Raw genomic sequence first — 14,428 nt, forward strand, 5'->3', positions numbered from 1 at the left:
CTGGATACTTTACAGAGCTTGCCTCGTGTAATCTCATTTAATAAACAATGGAATCAGTGGATTAATTCTCCAACGGACTTGCTTTGGGCTCCTTCTCAAAGGATGGTGCATCCATGTACAAATGCTCTGACGTAGATGGCGGGAGCAGCTGGAGCACTGACACACATTGGCTTCCTCCTGCCTCCATGAATCACTTCACAATCAAACCCAGCTGTCACTCTTGCCCAGCGACACACTGATGACACCACACTTCCCTGACCTGCAGCGGTAAGAAGCTCATTTCTAGAATCAGACAGACCTCAGTTCTAGTTCCAGCCCTGCTGCTTTCTAGCTGTTTGACCTTGGGCAAATTACTCAACGTCTGTGACTCATTACCCTCATATGAAGATCCAGGATAACAATACCCTCACGAGCCCGCTCCAACAGTCAGTGAGAGAACAAACAGAAAGGGTCTGGCACCCAGGAGCTGCTTTAGGAAACTGTAGCAACAGCAGGGATGACCTGATTGCTGTCGGTCCCATTGCTTTTACCATTAGCGTCGTCGCTCTCCCAGGGTGAATTGAGGAGAACCCAGCCACCAGAAGCATCTCTCAGAACAACACTGGCTTTGTAATTAACGATTCCCGTGTCCCGCGGGCACAAAGCAAAGGAATTCCTAATCTACCTCCACACCTTCAATGCAGGTGACATGGGATTGGAAGCTGCTGCATTTTCAGACTGGCTAGGAGACAGGTGCTGTCAGGAGGAGGGGCCATGTGCCGAGCTGCCCCAGGGCACAACTCCAGGGGGCGCTGTGCACATCACAGTTCCCCTAAGCAGTGGCCTGGAGAGTGGAGGCAGGGCTCTTTAAAAGAAGGGTTTTGCTTGAAGTTCATGGTCTGTTCGTGGCCTGCTTAAGGCTGATGCCCAGCCCATTGTGGGGGGGTGGGGTGCAGGCCAGGGCCAAACATCCAAGACCAAAAGGAGCACAAAGAAGGGATCAGAGAGGCAGAAAGATCAAACCTTTCTCACATGCTTATACCATTCTCCTGAACCACCAGGAAAACTCATTACTATAGTTCGCCCACCCAGAACATTTTTCTCCAGGCCCCCAAACTCTGGGCCACGTCCCTTTGATTCCTGTTTCTCCCTCATTTCCACGTTCCGTCTTTCCTCCCGGCTTTGTTGAGCTCCATGGTGATGATGTTCCTCTCTACAGGCTGAGGACCAGGCTCCCCATTTTCAGGAACCTGTTTATGAGGAGGACAGAAACAAGAACCTCGAGAAGGCTAGGCTCCAGTACCGTTTGGAGGAGGCCCTGGAGGAAGAAGGCAGGTGCACACAGCTGTGGAACGCCAGGCCCGGCGGAAGCAGGAGGAAGAAACAAGCAGAGACAGTGGTTAGAGGTATGTCCGCCGGCAGCTTCCTTGGCACGGCGTGAGGCCACCATTCTCATCCCAAAGCCATCTCTGTCCACCTCACTGTCCCCAGGGGTCCAGGCACACCTTTGCTCCCTGCCATTTGTCACCAGGATCCCTGCCCCTGCAGCCCACCCCCACCCCCCACCTGGCCTTCGAGCTGCCACCACAGCCCTCCGCCCCCCTCCCCGCTGTGCCCACTGCACTGCCCATCCAGCCCCATGGAGTTATCGCTGCCTCTCTTGTTCCCCAACCCTGTCCCGTCCCGTCCCGTCCTCCCCAATTCTTCACACTATCTGCTGGATCATTTCCTTCCCCATTTAAAGATGGTCTCTTGGATCCATCCCCGCCCTGCTCTCTGTGTCTTCCAGCAGCCTCCCTCCGCCTTCCCTCTCTCCCTAAAAAGGTCTGCCTCTATCCACTGCCTCTCTTTCGCTTCCTCGAGGCCCTCTGCCCAATGCACTCAGCTCTGCCCCCAGCACCCCTGCCCCGGAAACTTCTCTGTCCAAAGTCAACAACAACCTGCTTGTAGCTCAGCCCAAAGGCCACTGGCAGGCTCGCACCTCTCCCACTCCCTCAGCAGCCTCCTGCCAACTGACCTCTGCCTCCTTCCTCAAACCATCCCTCTGGTTCCTCTCCGCTGCCCTTTCCCCCTCTCCACCCTCTGCTGGCTAAGTATCCTCCTCTGCCCAGCCCTCTCCTGGGCTTTCTGCCTCCAGGCATCTCCCCTAAGCCCCAGACCCACATTGCCAACCTCTTACTGCTCAGTTCACCCATGTGCCCTACTGGCCTCTAACACTGAACTGGTCCAAAACTGGATTCTCTAAGTTTCCCCTCAAAACCTGCTCTCTCCCAATGTCATCTCAGAAACCAGCCCCATCATCCACCTTGACAATCAAGCCAAAAAGCCCCACGCCACCCCTGGCTCTCCTCCCCCTCATCACCGTGTCCAGTGGACCACCTGGCCTTCATGATTCTGTCTCCTAAACTTCTCGCATGCCCATCCACCTGTCTCCTTCCCTCGGTTCACGCCCTCACCCTCTCTCACCTGGATTCACCAGCATCCCCCTAAGTGGTCTCCTTGCATCTGGTTTTGCAAATCCCTTCCCAAGAGCCAATGCATGCTGTATTCTGCAGCCAAGGGGGAACTTTCTAGAATGTCATTCTGTTTAAAACCCATCAAACATTCCACAGCCACTCAGGATGAAGTCCAAACTCCTTAACATGGCCTCCAAGGCCCCTCATCTTCTAGTTCCTTCTGACTTCTCTGGTCTTGCCTCTCACTAGATAACCCTCCCTTCCGGGGTCCCAGATAAGTAATGAGCCACCTCCCCACACGCGCTCAACACTGGCCCTTCTGAACACTAGCAGGTTGCAGGAGGCAGCACCCTCTCTTTACCTTTGAGGCTTGGAGTGGCTGGTCCCTCTGTCTGAAATCCTCTTCTGCCCACTTCATCTGGCTACCTCCCACTCAGACTTCAGATCTCCATTAAAATCTTCCCTGGGGTCTTGAGCTTAAGCTAAGCAGCCCCCTGGCTTCTACAGCAAGTGGACTCACTCCCACTGAAGGACACGCCACCCCGTACTCTCTGTGCGTGTTAAACCAGCAACTCTGTAGGCAGGGACCATAGCTAAAATCTCTGTCCAATAACTACAGGATGATGAATGGGTAATCGAGGGGAGGGAGAGATGGTGATGGGATGAATGGGTGGGTGGATGGTTGAATGAAGAACCGACGCCAGCGTCCCCTCCCCTCCTTCCCAGCACTCCTGTCTGTGCCAGCCTGCTCCATGCCTGCTCATTGCTCCCTCGGTCTGAATGGTCCTCCCGTACACCTTCCGGAATCTAACACATCTCTCAGTGCCTCCTTCAAGCTCTCCATCTTCCAGAAAATCTCCCAACCACCCCAGAAACTTCTTACTGCCCTATTCTCTGGTTTCTTTGACCTCTAAGTGACCCTGTGGCCCCGTTTCCCAAGGGCCTGACTGGTCTCGGACACCTCACTGGGAGAGTACTATGGCCCTGGCCAGATGGCCGGCTCCTGAGCTGCTCAACTTCTGGTCCAGCCAACCTGAGGGGCTCAACACCCCCTTCCAGGCCAGTGATTCTTGGTGGGGGTGGGCTGCAGCCTATCAGCACTGCCAGGCAGGGGGGAGGTATAGACCTGAAGTGTCACCAGGACATCCTAATTCACTGTCCTATGTGAGGCGAGGACTCTGAGGACCACAGACCTCAAAGGCAGCCATACAATATAAGTCTAATTAGATGAAGCCACGCTTGACCGATGCCTCCCTTGCTCGCCCTCCCCACCCACCCTGAGTGCAAGGCAGACGTGGGGCTGCTCCACTGATGGGTCCTACAGGTGGGCAGGGCGTTTACTGAACTGCCTCCGATCAAGAGGACAAGGGGCCCAAGGATAGATGAGGCTCTCTCCCCCAGCAGAGAGAAATCTACCCTTATGCCCCCTTCAGTCTATCTGTCCAGCAGGCCAGCTCAGTACAGAGAGCCGAGGACAAGCCATGAGGGAGACTTCCTCCCCTAGGTCCCAGGGCCACCACACCAGACAGATGTTCATTCCCAGGGCAGGGCTGGGGGAAGGGTTGAGCTCCCCCAGCCACCTAAGTAGTCCTGTTACCAGTAGCCCCACAGACCCCCACCTCCCCCAGCAGGGTACAATCAGAGGACCCTCTGGACCTTCAGATCCTGGCTCCTTGAGGAGCTGCAGGCGGGGGCAGCCAGGCGTGCTGGGAGGGCTCCATTGTCTGCCTGCCCCACCCAGCTCGTTAGGAACAACATGTTGCTCTAATTACACTTCCCAGGAAAAACAGTGTTTTAAATTAAGGCCTTGGGGGAGGGAAAGGGGGATGGGGGGACCACTGGGTTTATTTTCCTGATTGCAAAACACCAAAATTTTCCTTCTAGTGGATCTGGGGGTGCGGGAGAGTACCTTGTGTACACCTCAGACTAAGAGCCATACCCTGGATTTGGAAGGGGATAGAGTGACATCTGGTTGGCCCCCTGAGCCCTCCGCAAAAACAGCCGTGGAGCTGCAGTCCCTTCCGCCAGGGCAACCCCTGCCTGCCCTGCAGCAAGACAGAAGCAGCAGAACCAAGGGTAATGCCCCGAACCACGCCCCCTTCAATGGTCAGGTCTGCAAGCCCCAGCTCCTGCCTACAGCGTCCCCAGGTCCCCAGGTGGGATCTCCTTCTGCACATGCTCCACATCTTCAGGGGCCCCCAGTTGTTAAGGAAACAGCCATCGCTCCTTCTGCTGCCCTTGTGGGTGTGGGTGTGGGTGTGTGGGTGTGTGCGTGTGCACGCATGTGTGTGTGTTCTTGCGCGTGTGCACACTCGCACACACTCACACGTGCATGTGCACACTCTCCAGTTTCTCAGGAAATCTAAAATTGCAATTTCTTTGAACTCCTTCCCCTTGGCAGCACGGACCGCCTTTGTTCTCCAGACAAAAAGGAAAAGAAACGAGACGGAGGGCTCAGAAGAGGCGGGGAGAAGGAGGGAGAGAAGGAGCCGGAGGCCAAGGAGCAAACCGAGGAAGAGGGAAACAGGAAGGGAGAGCGGAAGAGGAGAAGGAGAACAAGGCTCAGGAAGGGGGGAGATTCTTCCTCTACCCTGACAGAAAGACAGGCTGGGCAGCTGGGGAAGGAAGTCCTCCCCTCATCCATGCTCTCGGAAAGGACCCAGGTCTCCCAGACGTCACCAAAGCCTCAAAGACACAAGGCAAGAGTCCCGATTCCCCCCACCGGAGCTCCCAGAGAGGACTGCCCCAGACGGGCATAAAGCCTGGGGGGAGGGGAAATCATGTCACCCAACAAACTGGTCCCAGCCCAAGACACTGCCACCTAGTGCCCCCCCCCCCCCCGCAGCCCCTTCTGCCATTCCCGCCTTCAGATGCTAGCTCAGTGTCACCTCTTCCGGGAAGCCATCCCCACGGTCCTCCATCCGCTCTGGGAGCCATCAGCACAGCAAGGGCAGATGTTATTCCCGGACACTCTGTCTCCCACACAGGCATGGGATACACTGGCCAGAGGCACTCGGCACTCCCCACCAGAAAGGCCACCCCTAAACCATCCTTTAGAGTCACAGAAGCCTCTTACCTGCCCCTAGCACTCCCACCCACACCCGCCAGCGGCCACACAGCTTCCTAACAAACCCATCTGCCCTGTCTGCTCCCAGACTTTTGAAGGCTCCCGTGGCCAGCGGCCCAGAATCGAAGCTGCCAGCGTGCCTTCTCACAGCCCTCAGGGAGAGCTTGTGCACTCTTCACGGGAACCGGGCTAGGAGCCTGGAGGGGGCCAAGCGGGGGCGGGGGGAGATACGAGGCAGGAGCTTGGCCACAGCAAAGACGGAAGACTCCTGCTAAGGCCTCGGGCTTCCTGCAGGCCCCACAGGGCAGCTGGACTGACCTGTCCCTGGGGATTCTGGAAACGACATAGGACCCCGGCCTCAGCATGAGGCTTAGCCTTCAAGTACACGGAAAGTGGCCCAGCCATGGAGCCCCAGGTCTGGGTTCGGGGCCCCTGAGAATGAAGGGGTCCACAAGATCATCTTTTGGGGTCATTCCCTAGACCGGCTGTTACTCCATTCATTCCTGCTGGGCCTCGGACGCTTTGAACCTGCTGACTCAGCCCCGCCCCGTGCCCAGCAGACCCCCAAGAAGTGCTCTCCTCTGGCCCTGCAGACCCATACCCCACCTCAGTTTGTGGCTTGGCTGGCTCTGCAGCAGGACACTTGGCCCTCTACGGGGTCTGGCCCCAAAGCGGCAAATTTTGATTTGCTTCCTGACAATGAGACCACAGCCAGATCCCTGCTCTCGGAATCTGAACCTTCACTGCTACATATTACAAATCCAGTTATTAAGGACTTTAACTTTTTTTAATAACTCATCCCTAGGCTGGGTCTTCTTCAGAGCAGGCTGTGGGTTTTGGCCACAAAGTGCTCTCAATCAAGAGAAAGGGCTCCGCGCTGCTTCCCTGGACAGGACTCTGCTCCCCTTTCCAAATCGGCAGTCTTTCGCAACTGTGGCCAGAAGCAGGAGGCTGCCTGTCAGGCGCAATTATGGCCAGCTCACTTGGCGGACCCCACCTCGGTCTGGGAGCAAAAGGAAGTGAGGTAAGGGGCGCGGGGCCTGTGGATCCCACATCCTGACCCTGCACTTCAAGTCCAAATTGCACTGAAAATGTCAAATGGTGTCCACTCCCAGCCTGGGGATTCCCTGATGGCAGGAAGTGGCTGCCCTTTTCCCAACCCATCTGACCAGGGTTCTCCTTCCTGTCTCCCTGCCCAGGCCTCAGCCCCTGCTCCCTTCTGAGGACCTGCTCAGAGATGTGCAGAAGGCCATAGGGGAACGTGCTCCTCATCCCTCATGGCAAAGGATATAGCCTTACTTCCTCTGGAAGCAAACCCTAATCTTCTTCCAGAACCTAGGAATCCCCAACCCCACCGGCCCCTAAAGCAGCCAGGCCCTAAACTGGTGCTTGGCCCCCTCAGCCAAAGGCACGTTCCCCATATTCCTACAACAGTGTCTGGCTAATGCTACCTTCACCAGAAAGCCTTCCTTGACTACTCTGGCCCCTTAAGAACATTTTATTCTTGAAAACACACCACCTGGTACTCAGCCAGACGAGGCTCTATTTCTGCCAGGAGGTCTGGGTGAATCCGGCCTCCAACAGGGCAGCAAGCCGTCTGGGGCCAGAATCACGCCAGGATATACCCCAGGCAGCCCTGGGTCTGCACAGAGTGTGGGGAATGAAATCCAGTCAGGTCCCTAAATGGCAGATGCCCATTGGGGCACCAGGAATCCAGATGGCTCTGGGGCACTTGCCCAGAGGCGGGCCTTCTCCTTCCCTCTGTCCCTGCCCACGCATCCCCAGCCACAGGTCACAGCTACAAGGGTTCAGCTCACCTCGTCCAGGATTCCCGATGTATCCTGCACCTAGGGCGCACCATGGGATGTTCCATGTCCAGGAGATCGGCGGGGGCGGGGGGGGGGGGGGTAAAAGTTTAGCATTAGTGACAAGGAGCACTAGGCTGGGGCAGAGATCAGCACACCAAATGTCACCCTCAGAGAAGCCAACAGAAACCGCCTCCCATCAAGGGTCAGGGCGAGGTGCTTCCAGCCAGGCCTTCCACATGGCTCCTGAGAAGGAACGTATGATGGGGTGTCGATGCGGAGGCTGGTGGGAGAGGCCAAAGCATAAACCTAGAGCCCAGGCGTCTCTGGAGGGGACGGGAGAAAGGGAAGTGACAGGTGGTGGGAAGGGTCCTAGACCCTGCACAGCAGCCCCAGGAAGCAGCCAGGCCTGAACCCCCGCCCCCGCCCAAGCTGCTGTTTCTGCTGGAGCACATGGACCTGGGAAGGGCAAGGAGAAACAACCCGGATCCCCAGAGGCTGGCAGGCCCGAGAGCAGGAGCTTGGACTGGACAGGAGAGAGAGGGGGAGACAAGCCAGGGCTGGGAGCGGGGGAGAAGCAGAGGGTGGAGTGGGGGGCCGGGAGCAAAGGAGGGCCTCTGGAAATTGTGCAGGCTGCCTCGTAAGGGGGAAGGCATCTAAACACAGCCTGAATGACCACTTCAAGCTGCAGCTGAGCCTGACGGAGAAGGGTACTTCCTGAATCAAATTAGCAGGGGTGCCAGGAAAGGGTCTGCATTTTCTACCCCCACGAGAAGAAAGGGGAACAGGGAGCAGGGAATGAAGTCCCCACCACTAGCAGAGGGAGGAAAACCAGGTCACGGTGGAAACCAGGAGCTGGAGAAGAACTTGGGGACTGAGCATGCCTCCGAGACCCTGGAGGGCTCATGCATACCCGGGGGGGGGGGGCTGCCTGGTGCCCTCAGGGTGAGCTTCATTTGGTTTGAAGTGGGGCCCAAGACGCAGCATTTCCTACCACACGCCAGCAGTTTTCAGTCCCAGCTGCACCTTAAAATCCCCGGGGCAGCATCGAAGGCCACCAGGGCCTGGGTCACTCCCCAAAGAGGTGGTATTTTGTTTGGTCTGTGGTGCAGCCTGAGCACTAGTGATTTCTCAAGCTGCCCAAGGGATTCTAATAGGCCACCCTGCTGAGGGACGCTGGTCTGGGCGGCCATGATGTCATTTCATTCTGAGAGCCTGTGATTCTTGGACTTCTCAGGGAAGAAGGGCAGGAAAGGCCAGAGCTGCACAGGGACCCCAGCCCCTGTTCACTCTGCCCCATGGTCCTTCCTCTGCTTGAAGGCAGGATGGTGATGGTGTATGCCTGATCACCCTTCCTAGTCCGGGGTAGGGTGGGGGTGCTGCAAGCCAGGAGGACGGCAATCAGTTAAAGAAGAAAAGGTAAGAGAAAGACTTACCTCAAAACCAGGAATATGGTGAATGGCCGGCTAGGGTGCAGAAAAAAGAGAGCTTTGGTCAGGTGCCTGTCACCCAAAGCCCCAGCATCCCTGCTTTCTGCCCTGGCCAGGCAAACACATTTCCCACCATAAAATGACACTCATGGAATGCATCAGTGATCAGACAGTGCAGGGGTTTGCAGACTCTATTCCCTGGAGGCCTAGGGACTCTTCAGAGGAAACTGGAGGTGGTGGGCGACTGCAAAGGGAAGCCGAGTTGGTGGTATGTGATGCCCCACTCCAGACACCTCACCCGGAGTAGCCCCATTTCTATCTGGCCTACCTATGGAGGTTCACACCACAGTAAGAGCAAGTTTGGAGAGATGGCTGTAAACCCAAATGCCCTATTTCAGAGCAGGGAAGTGGCTGGCCCTGGGTCACGCAGCTAGGCCATGGCAGAGGCAGGACTAGAACAGAGGTCCTGCCTGTACCTGTCCGTGGAGATGCCCCTACCACACTTAAGCCCCCCCAAACCAGATCACAGAGGTCTGACTTCCAGAAACCACTTCAAGGTATGACCCAGGGAAAAATATAGCCAATGACCAGAAGGATTCAGGCATTCTAGCACAGTCCAGATTCCAACACTCTCCTTAATAGCGAGAGCGTGTTATGATTTGGGGTTCAGAAAAGATGGGCAAAGCCAACCCTCAGCAGGAGGCCTGACAGTGGGTAGCTGTTCAGTGTTCCCCACTGACTGCAGACCCCCAGTCAGGGAAGAAGGATATATTGCAGTCCCTTCTCCTCCACTGGGGCATCCCCTCCCTGTGCCCCCCATTTTCCCCCCACTATGGATGTACTCCCTGCCTAGGCCTCCTGGATCTGGATATGAACCAGCCTCACCTTCTCTCTCTGGATGAGCTCAAAAGAGGCCAGCAGCTCGCCTGCCGGCTGACTGCCCCTAATCAGCGGGAACCAGGCCAGCTGGGGTATCCGTTCCAGACTGGGCTGACATATGCAGCGTCCCATAAACTCATCTGCACCCTAGACCAGGCATGGAGAAAGAAGAGTCAGCATCTCCTGGTCCAGGGCTCCGGGTGGCCTCAGAGTAATCACCAGAACTATATCTGGCCATCTGAACTAGAAAGGGACTCAGGAGTCAGGGCAGCCCCCTGGGGCAGAATGCTGCACTCTGCACCCCCCCCTTAGAAGAATGTGGGGACAACATGCAAGTGACCTCCGACCACCATTGCTAGATTTGAATTCCCATCGTGGTCAAAAATCCCTCTGTATGTCTAACTAGCCTTCACCTTGATTGAATTTAATCAGGCTCTGAGCTTCTTTGAGACCACAGTGATAGCCCCCTAGCATTTCCCTAAACCCCCTCAGCACAGGAGGTGTTTGAGGTTTCCAAGGGTTTTGCGTCTCCTTTAAATCCTCCAACTTTCTAGCTGGGGAAAATGTGATCACTCATCAAATTCAATGAGTCTTGTTAAAATGATGTTTTGATTTTATCATTCCTCTGCTCAGGCACCTTCCATGGCTCCCACTCCCTGGAGGATAGAGCCCACATCTCCTCTGGCATGGAAGTCCCCTCCCTGGCGCCCGCTGGCCTCTCCTGCCCTGCTTCATTCTCTCCGCACAGCCCCTACTCCAGTCGGCTGGCCTCTGCTGCCCTTTCAGTCCCTGGCCCTCACATGGGCCACTTCCCCCAGCCGCCCTGCCCTCTGCCCATCTCTGCCATCCCCCACAGCCCTGCCCAAGTGTGGCCCTTTGGCATGGGCCCCGTGACCTCACTGGCCTGCGACTCCAGCCTTGTGATTAGCTTCCCCAAGGGGGCAGCGGCAGGACCGGGGTCTCGGCCAGATGGTGCTGCAGGCCTTCCAAGCCCCGGTGCGTTACCCAAGGCCCTCATCTGGAGAGACCTGGGCAGAACTGGAAGGGACCAGTGTCTGCGTCACGCCACTGCTGGGGATGTCCCCAAGGGCCACTCCACAGTGGCCAGCAGCTCCTGCATGAATGCCTACACAGCAGGTGAGAGTCCAGCATCAACCACTCAGTGTGGACAGCAGAATGGTGCTGGGAGAGGTCCCGGACGCCCCTCTGGCCCGGGTATTGCCCCATTAGTTGCGGGTCATGGAGAGGTGGTGGGGAAGGGAGCCTGGGCAGCCAGGCCAGCAGGAGGAGCTCAAAGCAATGGGTGTTTGCCAATAGGTACAGAGTCATCTGACTAGGTTAACAATGCACACCGCCTCTGCTCTCCCCCAGGACCCTGGAGCTCAACAACTCAGAAGAAGCCATGGCTCTTCTCCCCCTGGGATCCCTCTTAGACCCTGGCCTGCTGGAGAGAGACAGGGTCAGAGCAACACTTGCAAAAGAGGAGGTGGGATGCTCCTGGAAGAAAGACGGTGTGCTTGCCAGCCTCCTGCCCCCAACCCCCAGTATTAGCACTTGCACCTGCTCCCCTGCCTAGTCCCCTGGCCCAGCACATTCTAGTCCTCCTGCCTCCCTCTTCTTCCTGCCCCAAATGTGCCAGGCCCTGTGCTCTTCCCCAGACAGTCCCAAATAGACTCTTGCTGCAAGTACTCATACCCCTCCCAGAGCCAAGGGAGGAGCTCTTAGGTGGGCCTCTCCGGCTCAGGCCTGCCATTGCCCACCGCCAGCTGGCCCCCTCCACCTGGTGGGACACCCTAAATAGCATCACTTTGCCCTACCCCCTAGTTACCACACCTTCCCAGAGCACCTGCCACCCAGCCATGGCAACTCTTTCTGGAAACATCTTCCAAACCCTGCTCCTCCCCTTTTATCCACTGCCACCCCACCCAACCCAGGCCGGGCCGCTCTGCCAAACATCTGTCAGCCAACCCAGTCTCTCCCTTCTCTCTTCTTTTCAAAATGTTGCTCGATCCCCTACTCCCCTTCTCCCCTGGCCTTGTACCCCTTTCTCCTCCTTCCCAGCCTGCCCTCGGCTCTCCTCAGTCTCCCCCTGCCCCATGCTGTGCTGGAACACCCCTCTGCCTGGCCCTAACACCCCAATCATGTTTCCTTCAGGGCCTGGGTCTTCCCCACAGTCTTCCCCCAAGTGCCAGCCCCGGGATATCTCTCCCTCCTGGCCATCTTCTAGAGCTGTGCTGTCCAGTACCTGAGGCCATTCACATATAAAATTTAATTAATCAAGACTAAAAATGGGGCACCTGGGTGGCTCAGATGGTTAAGCGTCTGCCTTCGGCTCAGGTCATGATCCCAGGGTCCTGGGATCGAGTCCCGCATCGGGCTCCCCCCTAGGCGGGGAGCCTGCTTCTACCTCTGCCTCTGTCTCTCTCTCTCTCTCTCTGACTCTCATGAATAAATAAATAAAAAAAAACATTAAAAAAAAGACTAAAAATGAAAATGGAGTTTCTTGGTTGCACCAGCCACTTTTCAGCTGCTCGACGGCCACCTGTGGTGGGTGGCTCCCATTCTGAACAGCACAGCAACGGAGCTTGGCTGGCACGACTGGAGGTTCTGCTGGACAGCTCTGGACGAGGGCCCTGCCTGTGCAGCCAGAGGGGTCTCTGCTCGGCGGGGCCTTTTCGGCTCCCATCTGCACGGGGAATGCCAAGTGCCAGCCACTCCGCCCAGCACATGAGCACTCGATCACTGTGGATTTGATGCAGCTCTCAGATGGGGAGAGAGGGCTCCTGGCCTGGGGTCTCAGAAGCAAGTTAGAGGCAGAGAAACCCTGACCCACAGCTCCATCCCCTCTCCCTGCCGCAAGCACAGCACATGTGTGAGCAATCCCTTTTTAATTGCTCTAGAATAGTTTTAAAGGCTCCGTAGCCTGTGGGGTCAGGGGAGAGGCCAGGCCCTCCCCGTGGGGCTCCCCCCAACCCGCCACGCCCCGGCTCTTGGAGGGCGTGGGCCGCCAGGGGCCGAGGGAGGAAGGCAGGCTGACTCACGTAGGTGTCATGGTCATACAGCTCCACCACAATGCTGGGCGGATGCTCGGCGATGCTGGCTGGCTCCCCGAAGATCTCAATCTCATAGAAGATGAGCGTCTGGTCCCAGGTGGGGTTCAGAGTGTTCTTCACCACCACCGTCTTCTGGCTCTGGTGCAGGAAGGACACTATGGCATAGGGGTCTGGGGGGGCAGGACACAGCAGAGACCATGAGAGTTGTCTGCTCAGGAGTCATGTGGGCCACAGAGCTGGAGCAGAGCCGTGGCTCCTGCTCTGGAGCAACAATCTACAGGTCGGAGCCCGTTTCCCCAGTGCCCCCCTCCCACCCAGCCCCAGCCCTCTCTAAGGCCAGCTGGTGGGCCACAGTGGAGAAATGGAGCCGAGGCCCCGGAGAGTGGGCCCAGAGATCCAAAGATCTCCAAAGAACTGAGGCCCAGGAGAGCAGGCTCTGGGCTACTTCCTGGGCTGGCCACTGGGGGCCAGGTCCTGCTAGACGAAGTGGGTGCCCAGATGGTGCGTTCATTCATTCACCCAGCAAGCATTAATTGAGTGCTTTCTGCATGCCAGGCCAAGAGCTAGGTGCTAGGGGCTGAGAATACAATTGGAGCAACACCCTAGTCCGTACAAGCAACCATAAAACTACAATTGTGATCAGTGCTTTGAAGAGTGACTAAGTCGCAGTGGCATGTGAGAGGGGGGTCTATCTTCCTTGAGGAAGGGCGAGTACAGCAGAGGTGCTGTGCGCTCAGACTGGGATGCCTGGGCCTGCCTTTCAGCAAGCCCACACCGGCAGCCACAGGGACAACAAACAGCCCAGAGGGAGCAGGACCAGTTCTGAGGCCTCTCCAGGGATTCTGGTGGAAATGGTGGTGCTCGGATGGTCGAGGGCACCAGAGGGAAGCCCACGGACTCCAGACTGTTCAGCAGTGGGTCATGTGACAGGATTCCCAAGATCCCCACAGCTCCTTGCTGCCCCAAACCGTTGTGCAGCCTGCCTGCCCCAGCCACGCCTGGGGGGAGGGGGGGAGCCCACCCACTAGTCATTCCCCCCACCTGCTCCCAAAGGGAAGTTAGTGTCACTAGAGGAGATTCGAGGGCCGTGGCTCTCAAATGTGAGCATGCAGCAGAATCACCTGGAAGGCTTACCCAGACTGCGGGGCCCCACCCCCAGAGACGTGTTCATCAGGTCTGGGGTGGGGCCTGAGAATTTGCATTTCTAACAAGTTCCCAGACGGCACGGGAGCTGTCCTCCAGGGCCACACTTGGGGAACCAGTGCAGGAGAAAGGCCTATGGAACTGAGTGCATGTAATCTGGGACAGGGGCAAAGGGCTTAGAGGAGGGGCTCCTCTAACTTTGCCAAGAGGATATCAGAGTGGGGGCAGGGTCCAGTTTGCTGTCATTTTGTAAGACTCACAGTGCCAGATGCTAAAGGACAAGCAAGTCCGGAGATGCAGGAAGCTGGCGGCTGGATGCTAGATGTCTGGGAGGGCTGAGCCCAACTGCCCTCACACATGCCCTCCACCTTTGGCCTCCGCTCCAGCCTGCAGCACCCTGCCTCCTCCAGCCTCTCAGTTTAGCCCCAGCTGTGCCCTAACCCCCATTGGACCCTAGACCCTAGACCCTCAGCGCTAGAGGTCCGGTGCTAGGATGTCCAACTGTAATCCTGGGACTGGGATGGGGAGACAGCACTTCCTCACAAAGGGAGGGGAGCGGGATGGTTCTTTGGCCTAAAGGAGACCAAATAGCACACTACGGCCATTGTACAGGAGG

General features: G+C 57.1%; 1 protein-coding gene across 15 annotated transcripts in view; it reads right to left on the minus strand.

The window, feature by feature from the left end:
• The window catches only part of DYSF (dysferlin), a 205,166-nt gene that overhangs the window by 65,870 nt on the left and 124,868 nt on the right, over positions 1-14,428 (minus strand). For 14 of the 15 annotated variants that reach the window (XM_028116262.2, XM_028116258.2, XM_028116260.2 and 11 more), the window contains 4 exons: positions 12,658-12,839; positions 9,623-9,763; positions 8,744-8,773; positions 7,320-7,349 (listed from right to left, as the gene is read on the minus strand). In XM_028116262.2, the coding sequence (XP_027972063.1) occupies positions 7,320-7,349; positions 8,744-8,773; positions 9,623-9,763; positions 12,658-12,839 (383 nt within the window). Of the gene's footprint in view, positions 1-1,282; positions 1,325-7,319; positions 7,350-8,743; positions 8,774-9,622; positions 9,764-12,657; positions 12,840-14,428 lie in introns of all 15 variants that reach the window. The other variant, XM_088026195.1, reaches the window with a different exon arrangement.

The sequence above is a fragment of the Eumetopias jubatus genome, unplaced genomic scaffold (assembly GCF_037043125.1).
Source record: "Eumetopias jubatus isolate StellerSeaLion01/CBP00866 unplaced genomic scaffold, mEumJub1_p1.0 scaffold_9, whole genome shotgun sequence".
NCBI lineage: Eukaryota > Metazoa > Chordata > Mammalia > Carnivora > Otariidae > Eumetopias > Eumetopias jubatus.